General features: G+C 40.8%; 1 protein-coding gene across 1 annotated transcript in view; it reads left to right on the forward strand.

The window, feature by feature from the left end:
* The window catches only part of LOC145414513 (saccharopine dehydrogenase-like oxidoreductase), a 39,929-nt gene that overhangs the window by 9,255 nt on the left and 5,552 nt on the right, over nt 1-25,122 (forward strand). The window contains exons 3-8 of the mRNA XM_080284037.1: nt 1,045-1,255; nt 2,754-2,803; nt 7,534-7,667; nt 10,004-10,241; nt 17,777-17,944; nt 24,294-24,388. Of these exons, the coding sequence (XP_080140163.1) occupies nt 1,045-1,255; nt 2,754-2,803; nt 7,534-7,667; nt 10,004-10,241; nt 17,777-17,944; nt 24,294-24,388 (896 nt within the window). The remainder of the gene's footprint in view (nt 1-1,044; nt 1,256-2,753; nt 2,804-7,533; nt 7,668-10,003; nt 10,242-17,776; nt 17,945-24,293; nt 24,389-25,122) is intronic.

Below are 25,122 nucleotides of genomic sequence, written 5' to 3' on the forward strand. Positions count from 1 at the left end.
CTTTCTGCTCTTCTATCATACTTGCCACATACTTGTCAACTACTGTCAAAACAACCATTCTTAGGGTTGTAGCTAGAAAAATACAGCTATTGTGTCAGTTATTATTATTGTTATTGTGTCAGTGTTATTATTTTATATACTGTGTATGTTAGTTAAGTTGGAATAGGTAGCCTACATTCCAGAATGCTCTAGATTATCGGAGTAATTGCTGGACAATATTGGAGAATTTGGACAAAGTATGGTAATAGTCCAGGGAATGGTATGTGGGACCGGACTTTTGCCATTCCCGGACTTTTACCATTCCCGGACTCTACCCCCTTTTTAGTCCGGTAAATCGAGGGTCGAATGTACTTATTCTACTGTATTCCGATGAAGACAAGAATGGTATTCCTGTATTGGCTGAGGTCTTGTGAAAGAGAATATTGTTTTAACCCATCCACTACAGTGACATAGTTTATATTTCATTCTTGCTACCAGCCAACAATTTTTTTGAGAATAGGTGAACTGTCAGGTAATGAAGGAAATGAAAACAAACTCCATTAACCCCTCTTGCTAAAAGAACTCTCCCTTTGGCAGAAGAAACTTGTCAAGTGATAGCAATAATAATCTATGCATTTTCAGATTCAAAAGGTTAATGAATCTTGGTCCTCATACTGTTTGCTTCATCATCTAGGATCATTCCCTTAATCTTGTAATGAAGAGTCTGTCCATTTTATCTCACGTATTGATTGTCAGCACTGTATACATTATGCAGTCAACTTTTAGTTAAGGCTGTAAGCAGATAAGGCACATGAAGGCTTTACATCCGAGGGTCATTAAGGTTTACTGCTCATATAATGCCTCATGGAGTGAGTGACTGGGCACGTGCTTTAAAATTTGGACTGGGTCGCTTATGTGCTGCTGATGAAGCATTCAAGAAGTGGATGATGTTCTAGTATTATATATTTTTTCCATGATCATTACTTAGGTAATTGTGCAGTATTTACATGCAGTAACACTTATCAGTATATTTTAGAGTGACATCATATACTGTACCCTGTCCAGTATCGTTACTATGGTGATCGTGTGGTGGCATCCTGTATCAAGGGCAGGGCAAGCCAAGTAGACATCAGTGGAGAGCCCCAGTACCTGGAGCGTGTGCAGCTAGAGCAACACGAGGCAGCAGAGCAGCGTGGGGTCTATGTGGTTGGCTCCTGTGGTTTTGACTCCATCCCTGCAGATTTTGGCACATGCTTCCTCCAGCAGGTTTTCCCAGGTGGGCATTTTCTTGAATTAACTTCTTCACTGTGATGACATTAGTTTCCCTCATTGTTCATGCTGCACCAGACAGTTTTAGTCATCTATGAACAGACCTCTAGTTGTGAAGAGTAACTTCATTCTGACAGATCTTGGCACTGGCTTTCTCCAGCGAATATTCCCATGTTAGTTTTGTCTTGACAACCTCCTCATTTTAATGACATATTTTCCAGCTTTATTCTTGCCATATCTAGATGCTTTTAGTCAGTTTAGTGAAGAATTTTCAGGCTGAAAAGATTGATTTCAGTGTTATTAATCCTTGCCCCATGAGATTTCCCCTATGCATTAAGAAAATAATTGATGGTAACAAGAATGAAATAAAGATATGTCATCATAATAGAGGAATTATTTCAGAGTTTTGTATTCTGGTTATCAATCTGTCTAGTGTCAGACACCTTAATCCTGTAAGGGGTGGTCACAAACAAATTGCCTCCATGTTGCCTTGTCCCCTACCATTTCACTGCTCTGCTCCCAGTTCACCCCCCTCTCTCTCATATACCTCTCCACTCCATTCCTCCATCTCATCCTCGGCCTCCCCCTCCCTCTCCTCCCCTGCACCTCACTGACATGTATTTTCCTCGTCAATCTCTCACTCTCCATCCTCTCCATATGTCCAAACCAACTCAGTGTATTTCTCCTAATGCATCCTATCACATCCACATCCACACCAGTGCTCCTTCACTTCCTTATTTGTTAGCCTGTCTTCATGTGACTCCACATGCTCCTCTGAAATAACTCGTTTCCACTGCTCTCACTCTTGACTTGTGTCCCTCCAGCAAGGTCTAAGCTTCACTTCCATACGTTAGAGTTGGTATTACAGTACTGTCATGTAGTAATTTTTTCACTTCTACTCCCACTTCCCTGTTTCATACCACTACTTTCAAGGAACCTGCAACCTTACTTCCTTGTTGAATTGATAATGATTCCCCGTCCCCCTCTAAAGCTGTGTTGCCCCTTGAGGAGCATAGGAGCCCTGGACTAGGCAAGTTGGTCCTGACATTTAACTCATGGATTGCGAGCCACAGCTTAGGCTGGGTAGCGTCGCGTTGCGTGCCACATCTCAGGCTGTGCTAATTTTCCAGTGGCCATGCATCACCGCTAACTACTCCACCCCTACGCAAACTTATGCGTGATGTTAGTTATATGGCTGGTTACCAAGTGTATTGTCACACATCTTTCTCATAGTTGCACCTTCCATGGTTATTTGGTGACACATATATCAGTAATTCATGTTTAACATTCTTCCTCAAGCATTGCTAGTGACAGATGAGAACAAAGTTGTAATCCAGACTGAAAAAATCAGTTTCATTGCTGTAAATGAGCACAGCATGATCTGTGATAGAAGTGAAAACCAGTCTCATTATATACTTCAAGGTGTGCCGTCAGTGAAATTAACTGGTATAGTATGTTGGTGTTGTGTTACTGCAGTATTTATTGATCTTATCCTTCTTTGTCAGGTGACCTGAACTCTGTTGAGGCTGTGGTTGGCATGGATGACTCCTCTGTGGTAAGTGGTTCTTTTTTGTATACAAGTAGTTCTCATTTAAGATTGTTTCATTTAAAACTAACTGGTATTTCTTTATTTGTCTGCTGATGGATTAACACTAGTACTTCAAGCTGTTGATGAGTTTTAAAATTTGAAGTAAATGCCTTCTGAATTTTTTACCTTTCACTCATAAACCTCACTTACATTTGTTTTACTTAACTGTTTGTGTCTGATAAGCATCTTACTTTTGGTGTTTTGCCTTCACTTCTTCACTTGGATATGTTGTATTTAGTAACCAGTCACACCCAGACTCCTGGATCACTTGCCACCAAAAGCTGACACAGTTGCCAAACTTGACCTTCTGGTGAAGATAGGCTGTGTTTTAAGTTCATGAATTCACATGTGTGCATGAGCAAAATTGTGTTCTACTTTTAAGAGTCAGTTGCCATTGTTGCTTACCCATCATCCAAGTTGGATGTTTTATTGAACATGGACTGTGTGCTATTAGACTCTTGAATGAGCTTCTTCACATAGCTGCACAATACTTTCCCTCTTCTTTTGACTTAACACATACAAATGTTGTAGTATTGATAGTGGCAGTTGTGGTTGTGGGTGTTGATAGTGGCGGTAATTGTGGAAGTTATGAGCACACGCCAATATTGTGATACTAATTGTGGCAATTGTGGTTGTGATTGTGGATGTGATGATGGCACATGCAAATGTTGGTGTACTGACAGAGGTGGTTACAGCCGTGGAAGTAATGACACTGGTAGTCGTAATGGTGATAGGGGTAATTATGATCTTTTATGTTGGTGTTAGTGATGTTAATAGCAGTGATGATACTGTACTGATAGGTTTTAATACTGGTAAATTGCAGGCATACTGTTCTGTTACCGAACAAAGTCAGATACACTTCAATTTTTTATATAATCGCACTTCATTTTCTCTTTAAAGTCAAACATTTTATCCATTTCTTACCACAACCGGATCATTTGCTTGTAATTTTGATAGTATCAGATATAGTATTAAGGCACATAAGTATTTATGTTCTGTTAACCTCTTCAGTCTAATGACTCTCATTTTTGCTGCTGCCAGACAGTTTTATTTCATTTAGGATGGACTTGTTGTATTGAAAGGGTTAATAAAGGCTCACACCGTCTACGCCTGTATTAAGTCTCTTAGTCCCCAAATCTGCAGTTGTCCAGACCAAGACCAAGAGATTTTTGGAAACCTGAATTTTTCAGAAAACTAGAAATTTCCATCATTGCTATCATTTCCATCATTCCATCATGTGTATATGTATACACATCCAACTGCTTAGCATTCTTTTCATTATGATATCACTGTATAAATACATGCATACATACATGCATGCATAAAAATGATGCCATATTGAGGTTGACCTCAGTGCAGCCAGTGTTTTTGATGGACTAGAAGCTAAACCAAGAGTCAGAACCAGCTTAGTACTTCCTGCTCAAAACTGTTGGGAAAAATCAAATTTGAGATGTGTAATGTGATAGTCTTAGCTTGGACTATGACTGTGTACAGTCACTCAGAAAAAAGATCACCAAGTGACTGTACTTGTGGCTGAATATTTCTTACCTAAGAGTGATATTTGTGTGGCTAGTTATGAAGCCTGTAGCCACATTTTACTCTCATGTTAGTACCTCTGGTGCTTAGTACCTACTGTATTGATGCTATGATTTATCATATAATCATGGTTTTCAGGGTTCAGATGTTAGAAGTTGGCAATATCTATATCTTTGTGTCTATCTGTTTATATCTATTTATCTATATCTATCTATCCATATATATATGTATATGTTTTTTCTGCAAAGACAGTCACAGAACATGAACTGAAGAAATCAACATTGTGGGTCAAGTGAGTCCAGCTTCAGCTAGCTTGGGCAATTATAGACTATCATAGCACATTGTAAACATAGCAGTGGCCCTGGACACTAAACCACAAGTTTTATTGGCAGTAAATGTATTGTTTTCAAAATTTTTGTCAGTAAACTATATTTCAAAGTAGTTTACCAATTTTTGTCAGCAAACTATATTTCAAAATAGTATACCAAACTGATATTCTCAGGTAGAGTCCCGGAGGATTGGAAGTTTCGTTTTCATTTCGTTTTTAAAGGCTCCAACATGCTTGCATGTGTCGGCCTTGGTCACCTAATGGCAGCTCTCCACGCTGCACGATCTATTGCAGCCTCCCTGTTCAGTCCCTTAAGCCTGAGGTCACACTTAATGACCTCGTCCCATGTCTTTCTCGGTCTACCCCTCATAACCCCACCCCCAATATTAACACTTCTCACCTTCCTCACCCAATTATCATCCCCCATCCTCTCCACATGTCCAAACCATCTCAATCTACCTCTCCTCATCACAACACCAATACACTCCAGTCTCATCCAACCTCTCAACTCTTCCATCGTAAACCCAGCCCCTCCAGGCGTTGGACGCAGGGACGCACTGCACATCCACCTAATCATTGTCATTTCTGTACGTCTGAGCCGGCGAATATCTTCCTCCTTCACTGCCCAGGTCTCACTACCATACAGCATTACACTCCTAACACATGCTGCATACAAAGACCCCTTAGCATGTAGGGAGAGTCCTCTTAATGTCAGGAGAGGCAAGAGCTCCCTGAACTTCTTCCAACCACTTCTCACCCTAGCCACAGAGCTAGCTCCAGCCCCACCTCCAGCACACAACATGTCTCCCAAATAACAAAACTCTTCCACACTTTCTAGAGATTCACCAGCAAGTTCAATCCTTTCACGTCTGACAATCTCCACCTGCTCACCCCGACACGCCGTACACATAAAATCAGCATTAGGTATAATTATTCCCCTGTACAAAGGAAAAGAGGAAAAAAGAAGTACTGTATGTGGTAATCACAGGGACATTTTTCTTCTTTGTGTAACAGGAAAAGTATATGGTAGGATACTTACTAACATAGTTAGAGAAATAACAGAGGAATTAGTTGGAGAAGAACAGGGAGGTTTTAGGAAGGGAAGAGGTTGTGTAGATCAGATATTGGTTCTTAGATATTTAGTCGAAAAGTTTCTTGAGAAGGGGAAAGAAGTTGTATGTGGCCTTCATGGATTTGGAGAAAGCATATGGCAGGGTGGATAGACAAGGATTGTGGAATGTATTAAGAATGTATGGAGTAGATGGGAAGTTGTTCAATGCGGTGAAGAGTATGTATGAGGGTGCTAAGGCTGCAGTGCGTGTGGATAGTGAACTGAATGAATTTTTCTATTTGAAGGTTGGATTGAAACAGGGATGTGTCATGTCTCCATGGTTGTTCAGTCTGTATTTGGATGGGGTTATAAAAGAGATACAAGGTAGGGCAGTGGATGTTGGAGCATCCCTAGTGAGAGAGGGCAGTGTTTGGAAACTCCCTGTACTGTTGTCTGTTGTTAAGTGAAGATGAAGGGGAGCTGCAAGGCTTTTTTCTTTTTTTCTTTTTTTTTTTTTATGCAAGGAAGAAGGAACCAGTGGCTGAACCCACAAAACTTTCCTTCCAAGGAAAAAAAAAAAAAAAAAAAAAAAAAAAAAAAAAAAATTCAAGATCCATTCATTTTGAGATGCCTGGACACACTGTGTTTGAAAGACTGGTAATCATAGGAAGTAGGAAATACAGACAGAGGGAGATGAGAATGTGTAAGAAATGGAAAGTTGAATGTAGGGAAGAGTAAAGTTATGGTCTTCCAGAGAAGTGAAGTCAGTGAATGTACAGTGAGGTTGGATGAGGAGGAAATGGAAAATGTGAGTGCGTTTGAGTACTTGGGTGGTGAGATGAGTAAGGATGGAAGTTTAGAGGGTGAAGTGCTTGAAAGGGTACAACAAGGAAGAAAGGTTGCTGGTTCATTGAAAGCAATGATAAGAAACAGGGAAGTGAGCATGGAAGTGAATAAGTTACTATATGACAGTACTGTATTGTGATACCAACTCTAATGTATGGAAGTGAAGCTTGGACCTTGCTGGAGGGACACAAGTCAAGAGTGAGAGCAGTGGAAATGAGTTATTTGAGAGGAGCATGTGGAGTCACATGGATAGACAGATTGACAAATAAGGAATTGAAGGAGCGTTGTGGTGTGATTGTGGATGTGATAGGAAGCGTTAGGAGAAACACGTTGAGGTGGTTGACCTTGTGGAGAGGATGGAGAGGGAGAGACTGACGAGGAAAGTGTATGTGAGTGAGGGGGAGGGGAGGAGAGGGAGGGGGAGGCCAACGATGAGATGGAGGGATGGAGTGGAGAGGTGTATGAGAGAGGGGGATGTGAGCTGGGAGCCTGGGAATGAAATGGCAGGGGACAAGGCGACATGGAGGCAATTTGTTTGTGACCACCCCTTGCGGGATTATGGCGTCTGACAATAGGTAGGTAGATAGTATTCTCAGAAATATGGAATTTTATTTTTTTTTAATTGAAATGTATAAAAAAATCATCAGAGTGAAGTGTTATAGAAATTCATATTTATAAAAAAATCATCAGAGTGAAGTGTTATAGAAATTCATATTTACATCATGAATGTTACTCTTCAGATGTCTGTAATAATGACCTATCTGTATATATGCAGCATAGCCACTTTGTAACTGCAGGGTATGAATATTACTCTTCAGATGTCTAATGATGCACTGTATACAGCACAGGCATTTCCAACTGAAGGGTATGAATGTTAACTTTATAGATGTCTATAATAATGCACTGTGAACAGGACAACCACTTGTAACTCTGCAGGGTAATGCGCCTATCAACGTGACAACTCTGGAGTGCGCAGTGCTGGGCATCACCCACAGTAAGGAGCTGAAGGCTGTACGCAAGCAGCTGTTTGCATCACATCTTCCAAAACCATCACACAAGCCACAGCCAAGGTTGCCTAACAGATCCATGCTTACTCTTCTCTGTCCACTTTAACTTGGCCTGAAATTGCCACATCACCGTCTTGAATGCAAGCTGCAACAAGAGATTCACCCCTTCAGTCTAGTACAGTAATGTATTCAATACCGTATCTACTGCTATACCGTATTACCACTGTTGTAGTGGCTGAGTGGTTAGCATCGTTGACTGCAAAGCTGCCTCCCCATTCCTGGTGTGGGCAGCTGGCATCACTTGACTCAGGTGTCCATCCACCCTTTATGGGTTGGTAGGTAAAATAAGTACCTAAGGTAACACCTAGGAAAGGTAACCATGATGACCTGGATGATGCAGTGGCCTTTTATCCCAGGGTATTGGGTGAATAATCCTCCATAGGATCAAAGGCCTCTATTAAGGAGATGACCACTTTGGCTAAGCACCTCATGTTGTCTACCCCCACTCTACCTTACCTTACCTACTACAGTACTTCAGTGCAACCACCAGAAAATTTCAGTCATCTTTAGAGGGACTCTTCAAACTTTAGGAGTTAGATATAACTTTCATTTGCAAAGGTATAAGTTTATTAAAATTTTGTTGAAATAGTAAGAATATACCAAAAACATAATTAGATTGAAGGGGTCAATTCTTGAATATGATGCTAATCAAAAAGAAGTACTGGGTATTATGAAATGGATGTAAAGTGATAGTATTGTTTTATTCAGCCATTCAACTTCAGGAAATAAGCTGCAAAAGAACAAAAATAATGGCCAAGTTAAGCTGGATGAACTATATATAAAAACTGTAAACAGGGATGAGTTGACTTCTTCCAGTATGAGTAAGCTGTCTCTTGCTAATCTATTGTAGCACCTGTTTTTTTTTATAAAAGATGTTTCCAGCATATGGATGTTCTGCACGTACAGTAAGTTGTTACAAGTCACTATTTTGCAAGATGTTTTTCTGTTAACTTCACGGTAAACTTCAGAAAATTACCTTTTTAGAGTTCCATCGCTAGAGTTCCATCATGGTAGGTGAGGAAGAATTAAAAAAGTGGCAATTGTCCCATCTCTGCTTTAAGTTCCATTTTCTTAATTTGTTTATACATAGTTAAGCTGTAACAGGGCACTCAACAGCGTTTGCTGATAGTATTGTGTTGCATAACTAATGTATATACTATTGATAACTATACCAGCCAATCCCATTTTACCTCCTCAGAAGTGTAGGGGCCTGATCATAAGACACTGTTCCAGAATATTTAGGGATAGATGACCAGCCTTATCCTCCTGGTTGCATTATATGACTAAAGAAAACCTCCAGTGTTCTCTTGGGAAATGACTTCATGCATGACTCCATCACTGAAAAACTTCTAGGCCTATATTCTTGTCCAATAAAGAAACTTCCCAACACCTTTTCCTAAATACAGTAATTTATTTTGTTTATTACACCATACCATCTTCTTCTGTGTTACATATATTCTTCCAAGATTACCATACTTTGCATAAATAACATACAAAAAGATGTTATCTTGCCACATTCAAAAATAAATTGCTAAAGAAGAGGGGTTATGACGCTTCCTTTTTCAAACATGAATATGAGCCCTAGCCACGTCCAAGGGATTAAACTTATTCTCAGGGCAAAACATTTTTACAACTATGCTGCTCCATGTCCATGTTAACCTGGCCTAAAATTGCCATCCTGTTATAATGCTGAGCTGTAGCGAAAGATTAACACTACAGTATGATGCTAGTAATGAAGAAGTTTGAGAATAACACAGACATGTAGTAGTGTCTCATTTTGCCATTTAGGTACTGAAGATGGGTTGCATACAGTATAATGAAAATCTTCATCGAGTTAAGGTGAATGAACTACAGTTACCATTGTCCTTGTTGGGCATATATTCTAAAATCCTGTATTGAAATTTTTTCCATAAAATTAGTAGGTACTATAAATTTTGAGAATCAGTATGTCTGTGGTGTAAGTAGCAAACTTGTCTTTAATTAGAGATAGTGATTCATGATATATACACTTTTTTTTTTTTTTTTTTTTTGTGAAAGATTTTTAATTTCAGGTCATTGTAGTAGCTAAACTATTGTATATATCAGCCAAAAAATTTATGCAATATGACTTTTTTTTTTTTTTTTCCACCAGGGATATGGCAGATTTTTCCCAAGGACAGAGTTTACAGGTATATGGCCAGCCTACCCTTTTTGATGGTATAGTATTGCATTACATGATCAAAAAGCTCCAGTCACCTCTTGAGGATGGAACCAATGTGCATAGTTAGGTCGTCCCTCTGACTGGGGCATTTCAGGCACTAGATATTAAAGACTTCTACTGTATTGTGTGTATCTTGCAGGGGGAAAGTGTGGTATAGCAAGGAAGCAAAGCGCTGGTGTGTACCTAACATGGCCTCTGACCGGTCAGTGGTGTTAAGGTCACAGCGGCTCAACTACAAGCTAAGACAGATCCGCCCCACCCAGTTCAACGCATACTTTGGCATGCAGTCCATATGGACTGCTCTTGCTGCCTGCTTCCTGGGTCTTGTGCTTTTTATTATGACATCATTTGCTTTCACTCGCCGCCTTTTACTAAAGGTATGTAACAACATGGGCAGTATGATTGATGGGTGCATGATATATGATGTTTGGGCCTTAGACTCATATGGATGTGACTCCACTTAACTACAGGACTCCTATAAATTAAGCTTGATGTTCCTTGAGGGCCTAGTTGAGGTCATAATGAATGTGTTAAATCAGAGGTTCCCACACTTTCCCTGGTCATTCCCCACTTTTGTCAGAAAATCTTTGATGATTCCCTCCCCCAACCCCCAAAGGGGGGAAATACTCCCCCTCTCCTTGGGAGTTATTTTAACCCTTTGGCTGCAGTGGTGTGTTTTTTAACTTGCATCACTGGTGTGGCAGATACGAGAAAAATGATGTTTATGCTAGCTGTTTGACCCACATATACTTAACCAGACATGTTTAAATTTTAGACACAAACTTCATTCTTTCCACAAACTTTTGAAAGATACTAGTGGTCTGTAGGTGGACCAAGGCTGGAGGGAGAGAGAGAGAGAGAGAGAGAGAGTGTTGGAGAGGAGGTGCTTTTTAAGGGAATGCGGGTCACCCTGGCAGGTACAAGACAGCATTGCAAGCAGTGTTGCCAAATAGATTTTATGTAAATCTGCAAGTTTGGTTTCAAAAGTGGTAAGACTCCACCAGATTAAGGATGGTAGGGGATGTGTGGATCAAATATTTGCAGTAAGACATAGTGTAGAAGGCTTGTGCTAAGGACCATAAGCTGTTTATGGCATTCATGGATGTGGAAAAGCATATGACAAAGTAGACAGAGAAGAATTGTGGAAGGTTTTGCACGTGTACGGTGTAGATGGTAAGCTGTTAGGTGCCATCAAGAGTTTTTATAATGGTAGTGAAGCATGTGTAAGGGTAAATGGGCATCTAAGTGAATGGTTCCCGATCGGTGTGGGCGTGCAACAATGATGGTGTGTGATGTCCCCATGGTTGTTCACTAAATATGTGGATGGGGTGATGAGAGAAGTAAAAAACACAAGTATTGGAGAGAGGGATGGCATTGGTAATGAATGGTGATGGATGGAATATCTCTAATTCGTTGTATGCTGATGATGCAGTACTACTTGCAAATACTGCACAAGAACTTGGTAGAATAGTGCAGAGTTTTGCCAATTTCGCACCTTGAGAGTATATGTAGATAAGAGTAAAGTGATGGTTATTGGGAGAGAAGGTGAATCCCAGTGTGATGTTATTGTGAATGAAGAAAAACTGGAATTGGCGAGAGAGTTCAGATACCTGGTTACAGTGATAGAAAATAGAGGGAAATGTGCAAAATAAGTGGAAAGTAGAGTGACAAGGAAGGAAAGCAGCTGGTGCTATGAAGGCCATGATAAGAAATAGAGGCTTGAGTGTTGCAGCTGCATGAGGCTTACACAAAGGAGTGTTAGTGCCAACTTTAACATGGATGTGAGACTATGGTGTGGCATGAAAATGAAAAGTCAAGAGTAAGAGCAATGGAGATGGGACTGCTGAGGAATTTATGTGGAGTACAGAGAGTGGATAGGATATGAAATAATGTGATTCGTGAAAGATGTAGAGAGAGGAAGTCTGTGGACATCAGAATTGAAGAGAATGTACTGAGATGGTATGGTCATGTGGAGAGAATGGATAACAATAGAGTGGTGAAAAAGGTTTATCTGAGCAAATTTGAAGGAGGAAGGAGGCGAGATAGGCCAGGGAAAAGGTGGAAAGATATGGTAGATGAGTGTATGAGGAAGAGAGCTATGCAAGTCGGTGAGGCCAGGGGACTGACAAGAGATCGAGCTGGCTAAATGAATGTTGTGAGAAGAAGTGCATGATCAGGGATTTGGCACCTCTTTTTAATGTGACAGTGTCCGGATTGATTCTGTCGGATACGTTTTTGTGAAGCTACAGAATGTGGAGGATGTTTTTGGCATATCAGATAGAGCCAGGATTCCTAGGGCATGAGTGATGGGTAAATGGAAGTGTGGCCCATTGGATTGGGCAAACTTAGGCTGTCTTGATGTGCTACTCCTCACCCTGCCCTAGGGTGGGAAAGGAGGTCTGGATGATGATGATGATGATGAAGAGAGAGAGCGAGAAAGCTAAACAGGACTTAAAGTGCCAGGTATAAAGTAAAATTTTAAATATTTTCTGGGTAGATTAATTAAAAAACAAACAAAAAAGCTAGATTTGACAGGAAAACTGCTCACTTGGCAACACTGGTTGCATGTTGCTGCCACTTTACATGGGGGGTGAAGTTTGGAAGGTGACTTCCATACTTTATATCATCATCATCATCATCATCCAATCCTGTGTTGCCCGAAGAGGAGCATAGAAGCTCGGGGCTAGGCAAGTTGGTCCTGACATTTAAGATGAGAGTGACCTGCCTCACTCATCCCAGAGTGGCATTACATGAGCTGTGAACCCCAGCCACCCCTTGGATATAAACATGCACCGGCTCAATTGGATTGGACTGTCATAATTACCCACTAAACCACCATGTGCAATGATCTGGTTATATGGTTACCACCCAGCATAGTAAATGGTTTCCTGGTGTATAGGAAACCATTTGGCTTGTCACTCAGTGTAGAGTCATCCATAGGCAGAAGGAGGAGGAAAGAATGAAAAAAAAGAAAGACAAAAGAGGGAGTGTAAAGTCACTCATAGGCAGAAGGAAGAGGAAAGAATGAAGGAAAGACAGAAGAGGATGGAATGAAAAGAAGAAATGTCAGACACCGGAAAGCAGCACAACATCAAGTGAGCGAGCACCCCCACCTATCACCATCCATGCTTTATAACACTACAAAACAAGTTTTGCACGAATTTTCTGTTTTAAGGACACTTGTTGTACTGTATTTTGATATGGACATAACCTACTAGAGCAATATCACAAGTGCTTCACTAGTGCTAACCATGCTATGTGAGCTACTTAATCGAGGTGACATCAGAATGCTTTCCTGATAATTTTTTTCATTTTCTCACTAGATATATCCCTTATTATTATCACTTATTACTACATAGTCACTTGTAAGGTATTCAAGTAACAATGCTGTATTTATGCAGATTTGTCATGTGAGGGGAAAAATGTAGCACTTGACCACTATATAATAGTTACCTACTTATTTTTTTACTGCATATTACAGGTTATGCATTTGCAAAAGTAATTTCCTGTCTTTGAAAGTATTTATCTTTGGTTTTCTAAAACTTTAACAATCCAAAATACAGTAACTTTGTGTCAAGCATCACTTTCACTTTCAGTAGTGTGTAGTGCACTGCAGTGTCACTCACCATTGGATACTCATTGTTATAGTAAATTCTCAGTTATCCATGATAATTTATCCAAAGCCATGTCAGATAATGCATTGCTTTGGATAATGCAGTACTACCTCCCCAGCCCCTCTACGGGGGCATAACTCCTTCTGAAGGCCCGTATTGTATTGTATAACTTTTTAGACAAACAAGCTCAAATGGACTTTTCTTGGTAAGTATTGCAGTATTTTACAGTAAAATATACAATTAATGTTTATAGTACTACACTCAAGATGTTATTGAGCATTCCCATGTGGTTAGTAGTGTGCTGTTAATTGTTGCTATAAAAAATGCATAATACATTATTTCAGCCAGATTTTTGCTTGTCAGAAAATTATGTTTGTTGGTTAATGTGATGGTGGATAATCAGGAGCTTACTGTATGGTAATTTTATTTTCTTGTCCACTCAAAACCAGAGTATTTATGCATATTTACGATCTTTTCTGATTCAAGGTCTGTCCAGAAAGAAACCAAACTTTTTAATGAGCACACCAACTAGCTGGCTTAGCATGATTGTGATGGGAGCATTGTGTAGTAGTGACTTTGAGCTTCAGTCTGACACTAGCTGCATCACACGATGTCAGTTAGTCATCGAGGTACACTTTCTTCAGTGAACATTTGTTTAGTGCACATGACAACTTGTTGCAAGTTGAACAATGAAGGATCTTGAAGAGCTGTGTGTTTGCATGAAATTATCTATCAAATTGGGAAAAACTTTTGCAGAGACCTTTTCAGATGTTGCAGCAGGCTTATGGGGAAGGTGTTTGAGCTGTATGCAGTGTCCCAAGTGGTTTCAGTGGTTCAGATCGTATCGAGAAGAACATCTACCAAAGACGATCCCAAATCTGGATGGTCTTCCATGTCGAGACGATGATTTCTTTGACAAAGTGTGCGCCGTGATTCGTGAAAGTTGTTGCCTGACTCTCTGTGATGTTTCCAAAGAACTAGTCATCTGTAAAAGTCCTTGCCACATGATTTTAACCAAAAAAATGGAGATGCATTGTTTTGCCACAAAATTTGTCCCGTGTCTGCTGACAGATGAGCAAAAAGAATACCATGTCACAGTCAGTCAGGAGCTGTTTGATTGTTCACATGCTGATAAATGCTTTGTGAAGAATGTCATAACAGGTGTTGGAACATGGTCTGTGGCAACAATGTTGAGACAATAAGGAAGTCGTCATAGTAGGTTGGAACATGGTCACTGCGACAAAAGAAAAGCATGTGTCTGTCACTTAGATGTGAAGGTGATGTTGATCGTCTTTTTTTCATAGGAAGGGTGTTGTGCATCGTGTTTGTTCCACATGGTCAGTCAATCAATAAATAGTTTTACTTACAAGTCCAGAAGCATCTTAGGGGGGCAGTGCATAGAGAAAGGGTTGAGGTGTCTACATGCAAAACCTGGATGCTACACTATGCCAGTGCGCCAGCTCATGTGTCGCACCTTATCCGTGAATTTTCGACAAAGCACAAGATGACCATCATCCCCCAGCTGCCCTACAGCTGCTCTGCTCTCCAGATTACACCCCTGCAGACTCGACTTCCCCTCCCCCCCCCATTTGAAATCCACCCTGAAAGGTCACCGATTTCAGATGATAGGAGAGATAGAAGAAAATTTGTCATATTCACTAAACACACATTCACTCAAGTGCATGTACCTCATTGACTGTGGGGTGATGCTATGATGTGCGATGTCTGAATGACGTGCGATGACTGAATGACGTGTTGTGATGGTAGATGAGAGCCCAGAGTTGCTGTTACATAGTGCTTCCATCATCATCATGCTACACCAACTAGTTGGTGCTCTGTTTAAAAATCAGACTCGTACTTAAAAGCATGCAGAAGTGTGATAGACGTGGAAGCACTCTTCTATGCAGAGGCTGATATTGCAATCAGCACATACTTATACATGATCCAGTTTTAGCCTTTTCTCACCACGCCACCCCCTGCTCACATTTGAAGTCGCTGTCAGAGGTGTCACTGGGTGGTGGTTGGTACAACTGAGTGGCTTGGCAAGCTTCCAGTCCAGTGGGTCAGTGGGGGAAATGGGGTAGTTTGGAAGAAACAGGACAACATCCTTACTCCATTGTGGCCAGTGGGTGACTGAGTGATGTAACACCGTCAAGCATGCTGTGAGGGACCCAACGTGACTCACTCTTCAAGAGTTAGGCAGGAATAAGTTAATGTAAAAAATATGAAATTTCCTGTTGTCTTCTGGAGGACAATTACAGCTGCTGACTTTGCCCTTCCAGAAGGACCATCGCTTGCCAAAAGTTAACTATAGTTATTTGCCTCTGTTTAGCAGTGTTTTCTACTGTGTAGTGGCAAGAATTCTACTAGTATTATGGAGATATTTACAATTTATTGGGAATATTATAGAGATTTTATACTTCTTTGTAGCCTGATAATTGATTGAGGACCAAAATTCTAATCTTATCCTAAACATCACAAATTAAAAATTAAAAAATCCTATGTCTGTAAAATATATCAGATTTTTAAAGCAACGTTGGGTCTGGTTAGTACTTGGATGGGTGACCGCCTAGGAACACCAGATGGTGTTGGCATAACGTTCTCCCTACATGTCAGGTGGGGTTGGTGGAGGATTAGTGCCCCTCCCTGTAAAACAATTAACTCTAAGCCCTTGGCCACCCCGTTTGGGATACTTGGCGTCTGGCAATGAATGAATGAAAAATAACCGGTAACACATCAAATAGACTACTTTGGCCATTTTTTTCCTGCACTGTTTTTACTCCCCCTTCCCATGTCCAAATTCCCCCTATTAGGGAACTCCATTGTGAAGCGAATCATGTGGGAGATGAATACAGTAAATGCATTTTGATATGAGCAACTGCAGTACAGTAAAATCATTTTGCTTCGTGTGTATATTACATTGTATACTGTTTTTGTCAAGATTCCTGGCATATGCAGTAAAAGTCCCCTCATTCGGCATCTGATCTTACAGTATTTCCGGTCTTTTGGCGGATTTCATAACGTAGTCCCATTACGAAAGTTCTCTGCTCTTCCAGCACGTATACTGAGCCGATCGGCACCCACAACGGGGTCACCAGCTTGCCGCTGATACCCATACTTGTACCCATGCTGTGCACCCTTAGTTGCCAATTTGGCTCTGTTGGTGCTAGATCAAACGTGTTTCGTAACAATTTAGCACTTTTCTTAATAATTTAGCACCAATAAATATTAGATTTTTTTTCTACATCTAGCGCATTTTGAAATCCAATTTAGTGCAAAAGTTTGAATTGTTCACCTATAGCTTAGTGCGTTTTAAAGTTGAGCTTAGTGCTTTTGAAGATTTCAGCTTGCCAACACTGCATGTGCCGTCAGTCATCATAACTTGTGAGTGTCTGGCATTGGGAGCAGGACCTTTCGAAAGTTTGGAAACTTTGTTGTGCTATTTTACAGTCATCCTCTCGTTCTTGTGTTGCGCTATGGCTTCTGCTAGTCGAAAGCCTACTGTTGTTGTGAAAAAAATGCACCAATAAGGTGCTGACTATCACCAAGAGGATTGAATTATTGAAAAAATTAGAGGCTGGTGTTCCTAGGAAGAAGATAATGGAAGCTTTTGGTGTGAGCTATTCCACTATATGCAACCTTAAGAAACAGAAGGCTGATCTAGTGCTTAGGGTTGAACAGTAATACAATACTTGCTAGACACTGTGATTGCATTGGGGTGACTGACCATGATTGCTAGAAACTTTTTGGCAGGTTTTCCTGGTCATCCAGCAGTTTTTTCTCTTGTGGTACCTGATTGGTCCAAAAGATGCTGCATGAGAAGACTTTTACTGTATGATGGTTTTGAGACTGAAGTGCAGAGGATGAGTAAATGAATTGTGGTGTGAGGGACAACATTATATGGGTGAGGGAGAATACATTCTGTGTGAATTGTGCTGCTTCTGTAAACAGCCATCCTTACTGAGTGTTGTGTAGAGTTGTCAGGGGTGGCAGAGTATGTTGTGAGTGAGTTGTACAGTATTGTGTGTCTTTATTATTCTTGAAGCCCCAGACTTAGGTGAATGTGTTGTGAGATATGAGTACACACAGTGTGTTGTGGTATGAGGACCACCAGTACAGTGCAGGCAGAATGCATTCCCCTGTACTTGAATTGTGTTATGGATAGCCTCTGCTAGTAGCCATTCTTCCCTGGAGTCCTGTTGTGGTGTGAGAGGCAGCAGTACAGTGTGATCTTTGTGTGTTGCACTGCATGTACGTTCTCTTTTGTGCTGGTGTTGTATGTCATCATTTTTCCCCAGTATCCAGAGGTGTTCACAATGGGAGCCTTTGCACGTGGAGGATCCAGTCGCTCATCCCTGTCACAGTTGCGGTTCCTCGTCACCCTCATTGGCTATGGTTGGGACCACAAGTTGACAGACCCAGATGAACAGCACCAAACACCTCCCACTGTCACAAAGACAGTTAAGGTAATAGCATTTTCTTATCCATTGAATGAATGTGTTGCCCCAGTCACTTGACTTTCTGTTGATAATTGTCCTTCACCAAGACTGTTAGCCAGTCCATGCTGTGGCCACCCCCTATTCCTGCTTCAGTACCAACACAGAATACAGCTCAGGTATAGTTCTCTCATCCCTCACTGTAATGCAGCTCCCCACATCACAACACACCTGCCAACCTCTTGAACCTGACTGTCACAGCACAAACAGTTCTTCATTATCTCTCAACAACAGATCTCTGGGAGCAGCTAGTTGAAGTGGTTGGTTTCCTACAGTCCACCATGTTCATGCCCTGATGAGTCTGGGGACATGTTATCAACCAAGGCATACTCTCTCTCTCTCTCTTCCTCCTGTCCTCTTTACCTCCGACCCTCCCCCCCCCTCTCTCTCTCAGTGAATGGATGAGTGATTGGCCCTTTCACTAGACTCATTGTTGATAGTTGTCATCACACTTCTGTGCCTTCCCATTCGTTTCTCATAATCCCACCCATAGCCTTATTTTTCTTCTTTTTGGATCTTGTCCATGCCACTTTTTGCTTCTTATCCCACCCATCCTTGGGTGGTTCTCATTTTTTTTTTTTTTTTTTTAAATGTGAGGAAGAAGGAACCAGAGGCAATGTGCCTGCAAAACTGTTCCTTCCAAGAGAAAAACAAAATACAAGAGAGAGCCATAGATGTCAACATTTGGTCAGTCTGTTTGTTTTCACGACCACCAAACTGTTTCATTCAGTTTTGGAAAGATCTCTTATAGTGAAATGGCTAGTTTTTGAGGTTCTGTCTAATCACTTGAATTTGGACAGTCTTTCCTTAGCCGAATATCATCAGCAAATAAAAGAAGAAAGTACCATATAAAACAATGATGTCCTGTGATGGAAGGGGTTAAAAATCAAATTATCAAGGAGGAGGAAGTGAATGAACAGATACAAAACTGAGCTTATAATTGATAGTAACCCATTGATTCAGGTGACTTTTTTTTTTTTTTTTTTTTTTTTTTTTTTTTAATACTACCATGCAATTTTGTAGAGTTTGGAGGAGACTCCTTAAATCAAAAGGGTTGGACATAGTCTTCACTAATTTCTTCAGTGTGAGAGATCTTTGCTATCTTGAGTTACATGCAGGGACCAAGAACAGGGCAAGATATGTCATTGACTGAATAGGTTTAAGGTATTGGATGAGTGATTAGAGAAATTGGGTTATGACTGGGATGTAGAAATAATAAAAGAAGAATGGGAGATCATGCATGAGTGGCTAGAAAAATGGCCCCAGGATGATAGAATAAAGAAAGCTAAATGAGGAGGTAATCAATAAAGAAGTGGATGTGGGACTGAGGGGAAAAATGAAATAAACTAGAGGGCTAAAGGAAATAGTGGATGGTTGGATACAGTACAGTGCACTTGACTTGAGACCATAGGAGTAATGGAGGCTTAAAGATGAGTGGATCAAGGATTGGGCTTGGAATTGTAGAGTAAATAGGGTGGTGGTGAATTAATGGATAGAGTACTGAGGTTGGGACTAAGATAAGGGGAGGATAAGAGAAAAATAAAGGAGGAGGTGACAGATGAGTGGATAGAGGACTGGACTCGGAACTGTGCAATAAAGCGGGCACTGTACTTTAAAAGAGAACAAGGGGGAGGTGATGGATGAATGGATAGAGAACTGAGCTTGAAACTTTGCAATAAAATAGTGACAGTATTAGAGACAGATAAAGGAGGAGGTAATGTATCTGTGGATGTAAGGCTGGGCTTGGAACTGTTCAGTACAATAAAAGAGATACAGTATTAAAGAAGGATAAAGGGAGAGGTGGTGAGCGAATAAAAAGTTACAGTAACAAGGCTTAGAACTGTAGCGTTGTTGGTACTCATGGCTATTTACCCATTCACAATGATCATGTTTCTTTTATTTTTATCCTGCTACAGTACCTCTAAATTGTCTTATTCATATTAAGAGAGCCCTCGGAGCTAAAGGGTTATAAACATTTTCCATTAATTGATAGCAATTAATTATGATATGTTTTTTCATTTTTCCTTGACTGCTGGCGCATTTAATTCAGATAGTGTATTTTGTACTTTAATCTTGCAACCTTTATGGACAGAGAAAATGAATTGCAAGATACAGATGGGAGGTGAAATAGTTGGATGTTAATATTTTAAAGTATCAGGGAGCTGTACAGGTACTGTGTAAATATGGCAAAATGGATGTGAAGGTAAGGAGAGATCACTTCAGGGGTGAAAAGTAATGGGAGAGCTCGGTTGTATTTTGAAAGGTAGGAGAGTGTAGAGGATGAAGTACCTTTTAAGATATCATTGCCTCAAGTTATTCGTTTTACATAATTCTTAGTGTGTTATAATATATATTTTATTTGATATGATGGGATGAAGGCACAAAACTTTTACCATCTACTGTATTCAGTAAAATTTCATTGAATGTATGGCAGTGCAGAGTGACCAAAGCAGTCTGAAACTCAGCCATCACTTCTTAGGGTGACTGTACAAAGAATGCACACACATGTAGATCAGGTACCAAAGAAAGTGTGTGGAGATGACATAGAGGGCACTGTTGGTAGAGGCATATCTTATATGATGTGAAAGAAAATAGTGAACAGTACTTGTACATCGAAGAGTGGGAAGAGGAAGAGGAGTGTTTGAGAGAGTGAGGAAAGTGCCTGACGATAAGGTAGCCTGGAGATGCTTCTGTCATGGCAGTCTCCTGTCCAGGGATTCCCAGGAGGGTGCAAGGCATCAGAGATGTGATCAAGATGATGATGATATGATTATGATGATGATGAGGATCATGATGAGAGACTTACTAGTTAACAGGAGTTACCCATAATCTTCATTGATCACTTCAGTATAAAAAGTACTTTCTGTGTTAAATACCATCTTGAAGCAGCAAGAAAAAACTTTAAATATCATCCTGTGACTGAAGAGCTGGAGATAAATTGTTGTAGTGGAGGGGTTAAAAGGAATGATTTTTAAAATCATACTTTTAGTGACAGGAGTGTTTAAGAGAGTGAGAAAAGTGATTGATGATGAGGTGGCCTGGAGGTGCTTCTGTCATAGCGATCTCCTGTCCGGGGATTCCCAGGAGGGAGCAAGGCATCAGAGATGGTGATCAAGATGATGATGATCATGATCATGATATGATGATGATGAGGATCATGATTATGATCAGGATGAGAGGCTTGGTTAATAGGAGTTACCCATAGCCTTCATTACCCACTTCAGTGCAAAAAGTACTTTCCATGTTAAATACCATCTTGAAGCAACAAGAATGAAAAATAAATATCATCCTCTGACTGTAGAGCTGAAGATGAATTATTGTAGTGGTGTTTTTAAAAAGAATGATTTTAGAATCATATTTTTAGTGATGACTTCCAGTCAGCTTCCATAAAAATTTAGACAGAACTAAAGAAATGCTTGTACCATCACACTGGTTCTGTATGATAGACTAGGTATAATATAACGGAGATGGTCGGTGGTAAAGTTTTCTATCATAGCTTCATATTGTATTGTGTATGAAGTTTTCAGCACACTTGTATGTGTTAACCCAGGTCATCTAATGGCGGCACTCTCTATCGTTTGTTCTCTGGTAGTCTGCCTATTCAGTCCCATAGTCCTGAGGTCACTATGACTTTGTCCCAGCCCTTTTTTTGGTCTGCCTCTCGCAACCCTTCCCCAACTTTCATACTTCTTACTTTCCTTACCCAGTTGTGATAGCCTTGGTATAATGTAAGAGATGGTGTTTGGTAAAGTTTTCCACCATAGCTTCATATTATATTGTTTATGAAGTTTTCAGCATGCTTGCATGTGTTGTTGCTGGTCACCTAATGGCAGCTCTTTCCACAGTTCGATCTTTGAAAGCCTGCCTGTTCAGTCCCGTAGTCCTGAGCTTACTCTATGACCTCATCCCAGGCCATTTTTGGTCTGCCTCTCAGAACTGTACTGCGACTTTCAAACTTCTCACTTTCTGCACCCAATTGTCATCCTCCATCCGCTTAACATGCCCAAATCATCTCAGTCTACCCCTCCACTTCAAAACACCAATACATCCAAGTCCCTTCCTCTCAGCTTTTCAATTGCAGTCCAAACTTCCTTTACCTTCCCCCAGGCCTTGCATTTATGGATACACCACCAGCCTTAGGTATCATCTTTGTTCTATCTGCATTTACTCTCAAACTCTAGGGCCTCATTCCATCTCTCCATTTCCTAAACCTTTCCTCCGCCTCTAATTCATTTTCTGCCATCAGTAGCAAATCATCAGCATACAACATCTCCCATGGGAGTCCATTTCTGAAGTCATGTGAGAGAGCATCAGGCATCATGACAAACAGTAAGGGGGTCAAGACTGACCCCTCATGCACGCCAGCATTCACGTAGAACTCATCACTTAAATCTCCATTCGCTCTCATCTGGGTACGAGCACCCACATACATAGCCATGACCACACTAACCAGCCACTCCTCAATCCCAGGCTTTCTCATTGCCCACTTTATCACCTCCCTTGGGACTCTGTCAGAGGCCATCTCCAAATCAGCAAAAACAAAGTTCACCTCCCACTTCATTCCTGTGTATTTTTCTGAAGCTGTCAGACAGTGTATATGGCATCAGTGGTCTTTTTGCTTGGCATAAACCAAAACTGCACCTCATCAATATTCTCTTTCTCGTAATCAGACCTGCAACTCTCTCCATTACCTTCATTATGTGGTCCAAAAGTTTTATACCTCTGTACTTTCTTCTTTCCAGGACATCACCCATCCCCCTATACACATGTACAATTGCAGTCTTAATCCAGTCACCTAGGACAGCACTCTCATGTGTAATTGAATTTATTGTCACTAAGTAAACTCACTTCTGTATCTTCTTAGACCATCAGCATTTCAGCAGTTAACCCAGATACACCTGCCACCTTCCCTGGCCGCATCTGTTGCAGCATCAGTCAAAGAGCAAAGGCCAAACACTAGATCAGCTGACTCCATACCTTCCCTGTTCTGATCAAAGTCCTTATTGAGCAGCCAGTAATAATACTCTCTCCAGGCATCTTTAAGATCTTCGCTGTCCACCACTACCTTTTTTTCATTGTTCTTCACACATTGCTCACCTGTGGTATCCCTGCTTTCACCCTTCATCTGATGTGCCACTGTAAGTACCATTTTCCTCCCTTTCAGCACTATTTAGGTTACCAAGCAAAAGTCTCTGAGACTCAGATTTTGCCCTTTATACCTCCTTTCTAGCCCTATGCTTGACATCCAAGTAGTACTCTCTGTTCCCATCCCTTTTCCATTCCCAAAAAGAGTTTTCTTTTTTCCTTAACTGTGGCTTCTACACTCTCACCCCACCAACATGGTACCTTTTTGTCCATCCACATACTGAATCAGTAACACTCGATATATTTTTCTTGAGAGCTCTGTACTGCTTATTAACACTTTTGTCAACATCGCCCTTTTCAGCCACCACTCTACTCATCTCATTATAGAAGTCATCCCTTACTGCTTGGTTTTTCAACTTCCGTATATTCCTCCTGGGTGCATAGGTCCACTTCTTCACTACATGCTCCATCAGCATCATGTCACATACCAGTAATTTGTGTTGCAGCACACACTTTTCTCTTCTTATAACCTTAACCCTATAGCCATAATGTCTTTCAACCTCTTGTCAGCCCAGCTGATCGGGGAGTAGTCAGTCTAGCTACTACAGTATTACCCTCAGACTCATATGTAATCAACCTACTCTCTTCCTCTTCCTAAATTATATGTTGCACACAGTCATATTCATTGCCTTCCCAGATGTGAGTATCCACTTCACTTCTGCATTCCTCAACCATATGCGCATCCCCCACGTACCCCTTTCCATTCTTGAGCTGCTTCACCAACGTGATCATTTAAATCCCCACCCAAAACGACAACCAACCACCAACCACATGTATCAAGCCATCCCAGAATCTGTCTTTTACTTGGGAGATTTTTGTCCTTTTGAAGTTTATTTTCAGTAACTCAGGGGCAGGATAAGATGCTACTATGGTTTAACACTTGTTCATAACAAGCACCACTTTCTAATGTCAGTCACTAGTTACAGCTCAGTGGTAGAATAAAACAGAAGTATAGGTTACAGTTCTATATCTTTTCCATAACACTTACTCGTGACTAGCACCATATTCCAGCATATGTGTATACTATATCTCATTTTCAGCTTAGTATTCAGAATGGGGAGATGGCACTTTTAGGCCATGTTAAACTGGACATGTATAGTGAACCTCCTAAGCCCAAAAATGCTGCTCCAGGTTTGCCACTTCTCTATCAGTTTATTCAATTTTTCCCCCACAGATTTCAGGACCAGATCCAGGTTACTGTGGGACAGCCATTTTGGTAACTCAGGCTGCCCTGACCATCCTGGATGAAGCTGACTGCATGCCTGGAAGGTTAGAAGTGAATTAGATCATCATCATTGTCATTGTCATTATCATCATCATCTTTATTATAGCTTATTTTGCTGTTGTCATCTGAGGTGACTGATAGCAAACCCTTCTCAGTATCCTCCCATTTTCTCTGTCCTTATTTCAAAGCCAAAGGTGGCTGTTGTGTATATGTACACAACGACATCTTGCTCTCGTGTTCCTGAACTTGAATCTTCTGAATTCTCTGCTCTCTGGCATAGGCTATCCTGTCATTCTCTAACTACTATAAGTATATCTGTGCTGTTTACTTATCCCCTGATTCTACTGACTATGAAAAATTCTTCAGCTATCTTACTTCTGAGATGAAACGCATCTTGTCAATTTCTCTTCTCTGAAATCTCCATACAAGGTGATTTCAGTGTTCACCACTTCCTTTGGCTGTCCTCTCCTTTCACTGATCCACCAGGTGAACAAGAGTTCATCATTTCTATCCTTAATGACTTGGAGCAGCTTGTACAGCACCCTGCCCATACCCATGACTGCCTTAGAGTTCCAACATACTTGACCTCTTTCGTACATCTAATCCTTCTGCTTGCGCCATTAATCTTTTCTCACCGTTGGACTCCTCTGAGTACAACCTTATCACCTTAACCTGTCTTATCGCTCCAGGAAGGTCTGTAGATCCCCCCAGCAAGCGATGGCTGTGGCACTTTGGAGCTACTGATTAGGAGGCTCTCAGGCAGGAATTATTTGATTTT

The sequence above is a fragment of the Coenobita brevimanus genome, chromosome 13 (assembly GCF_032717465.1).
Source record: "Coenobita brevimanus isolate Jiangsu-jjx chromosome 13, ASM3271746v2, whole genome shotgun sequence".
Classification (NCBI taxonomy): domain Eukaryota; kingdom Metazoa; phylum Arthropoda; class Malacostraca; order Decapoda; family Coenobitidae; genus Coenobita; species Coenobita brevimanus.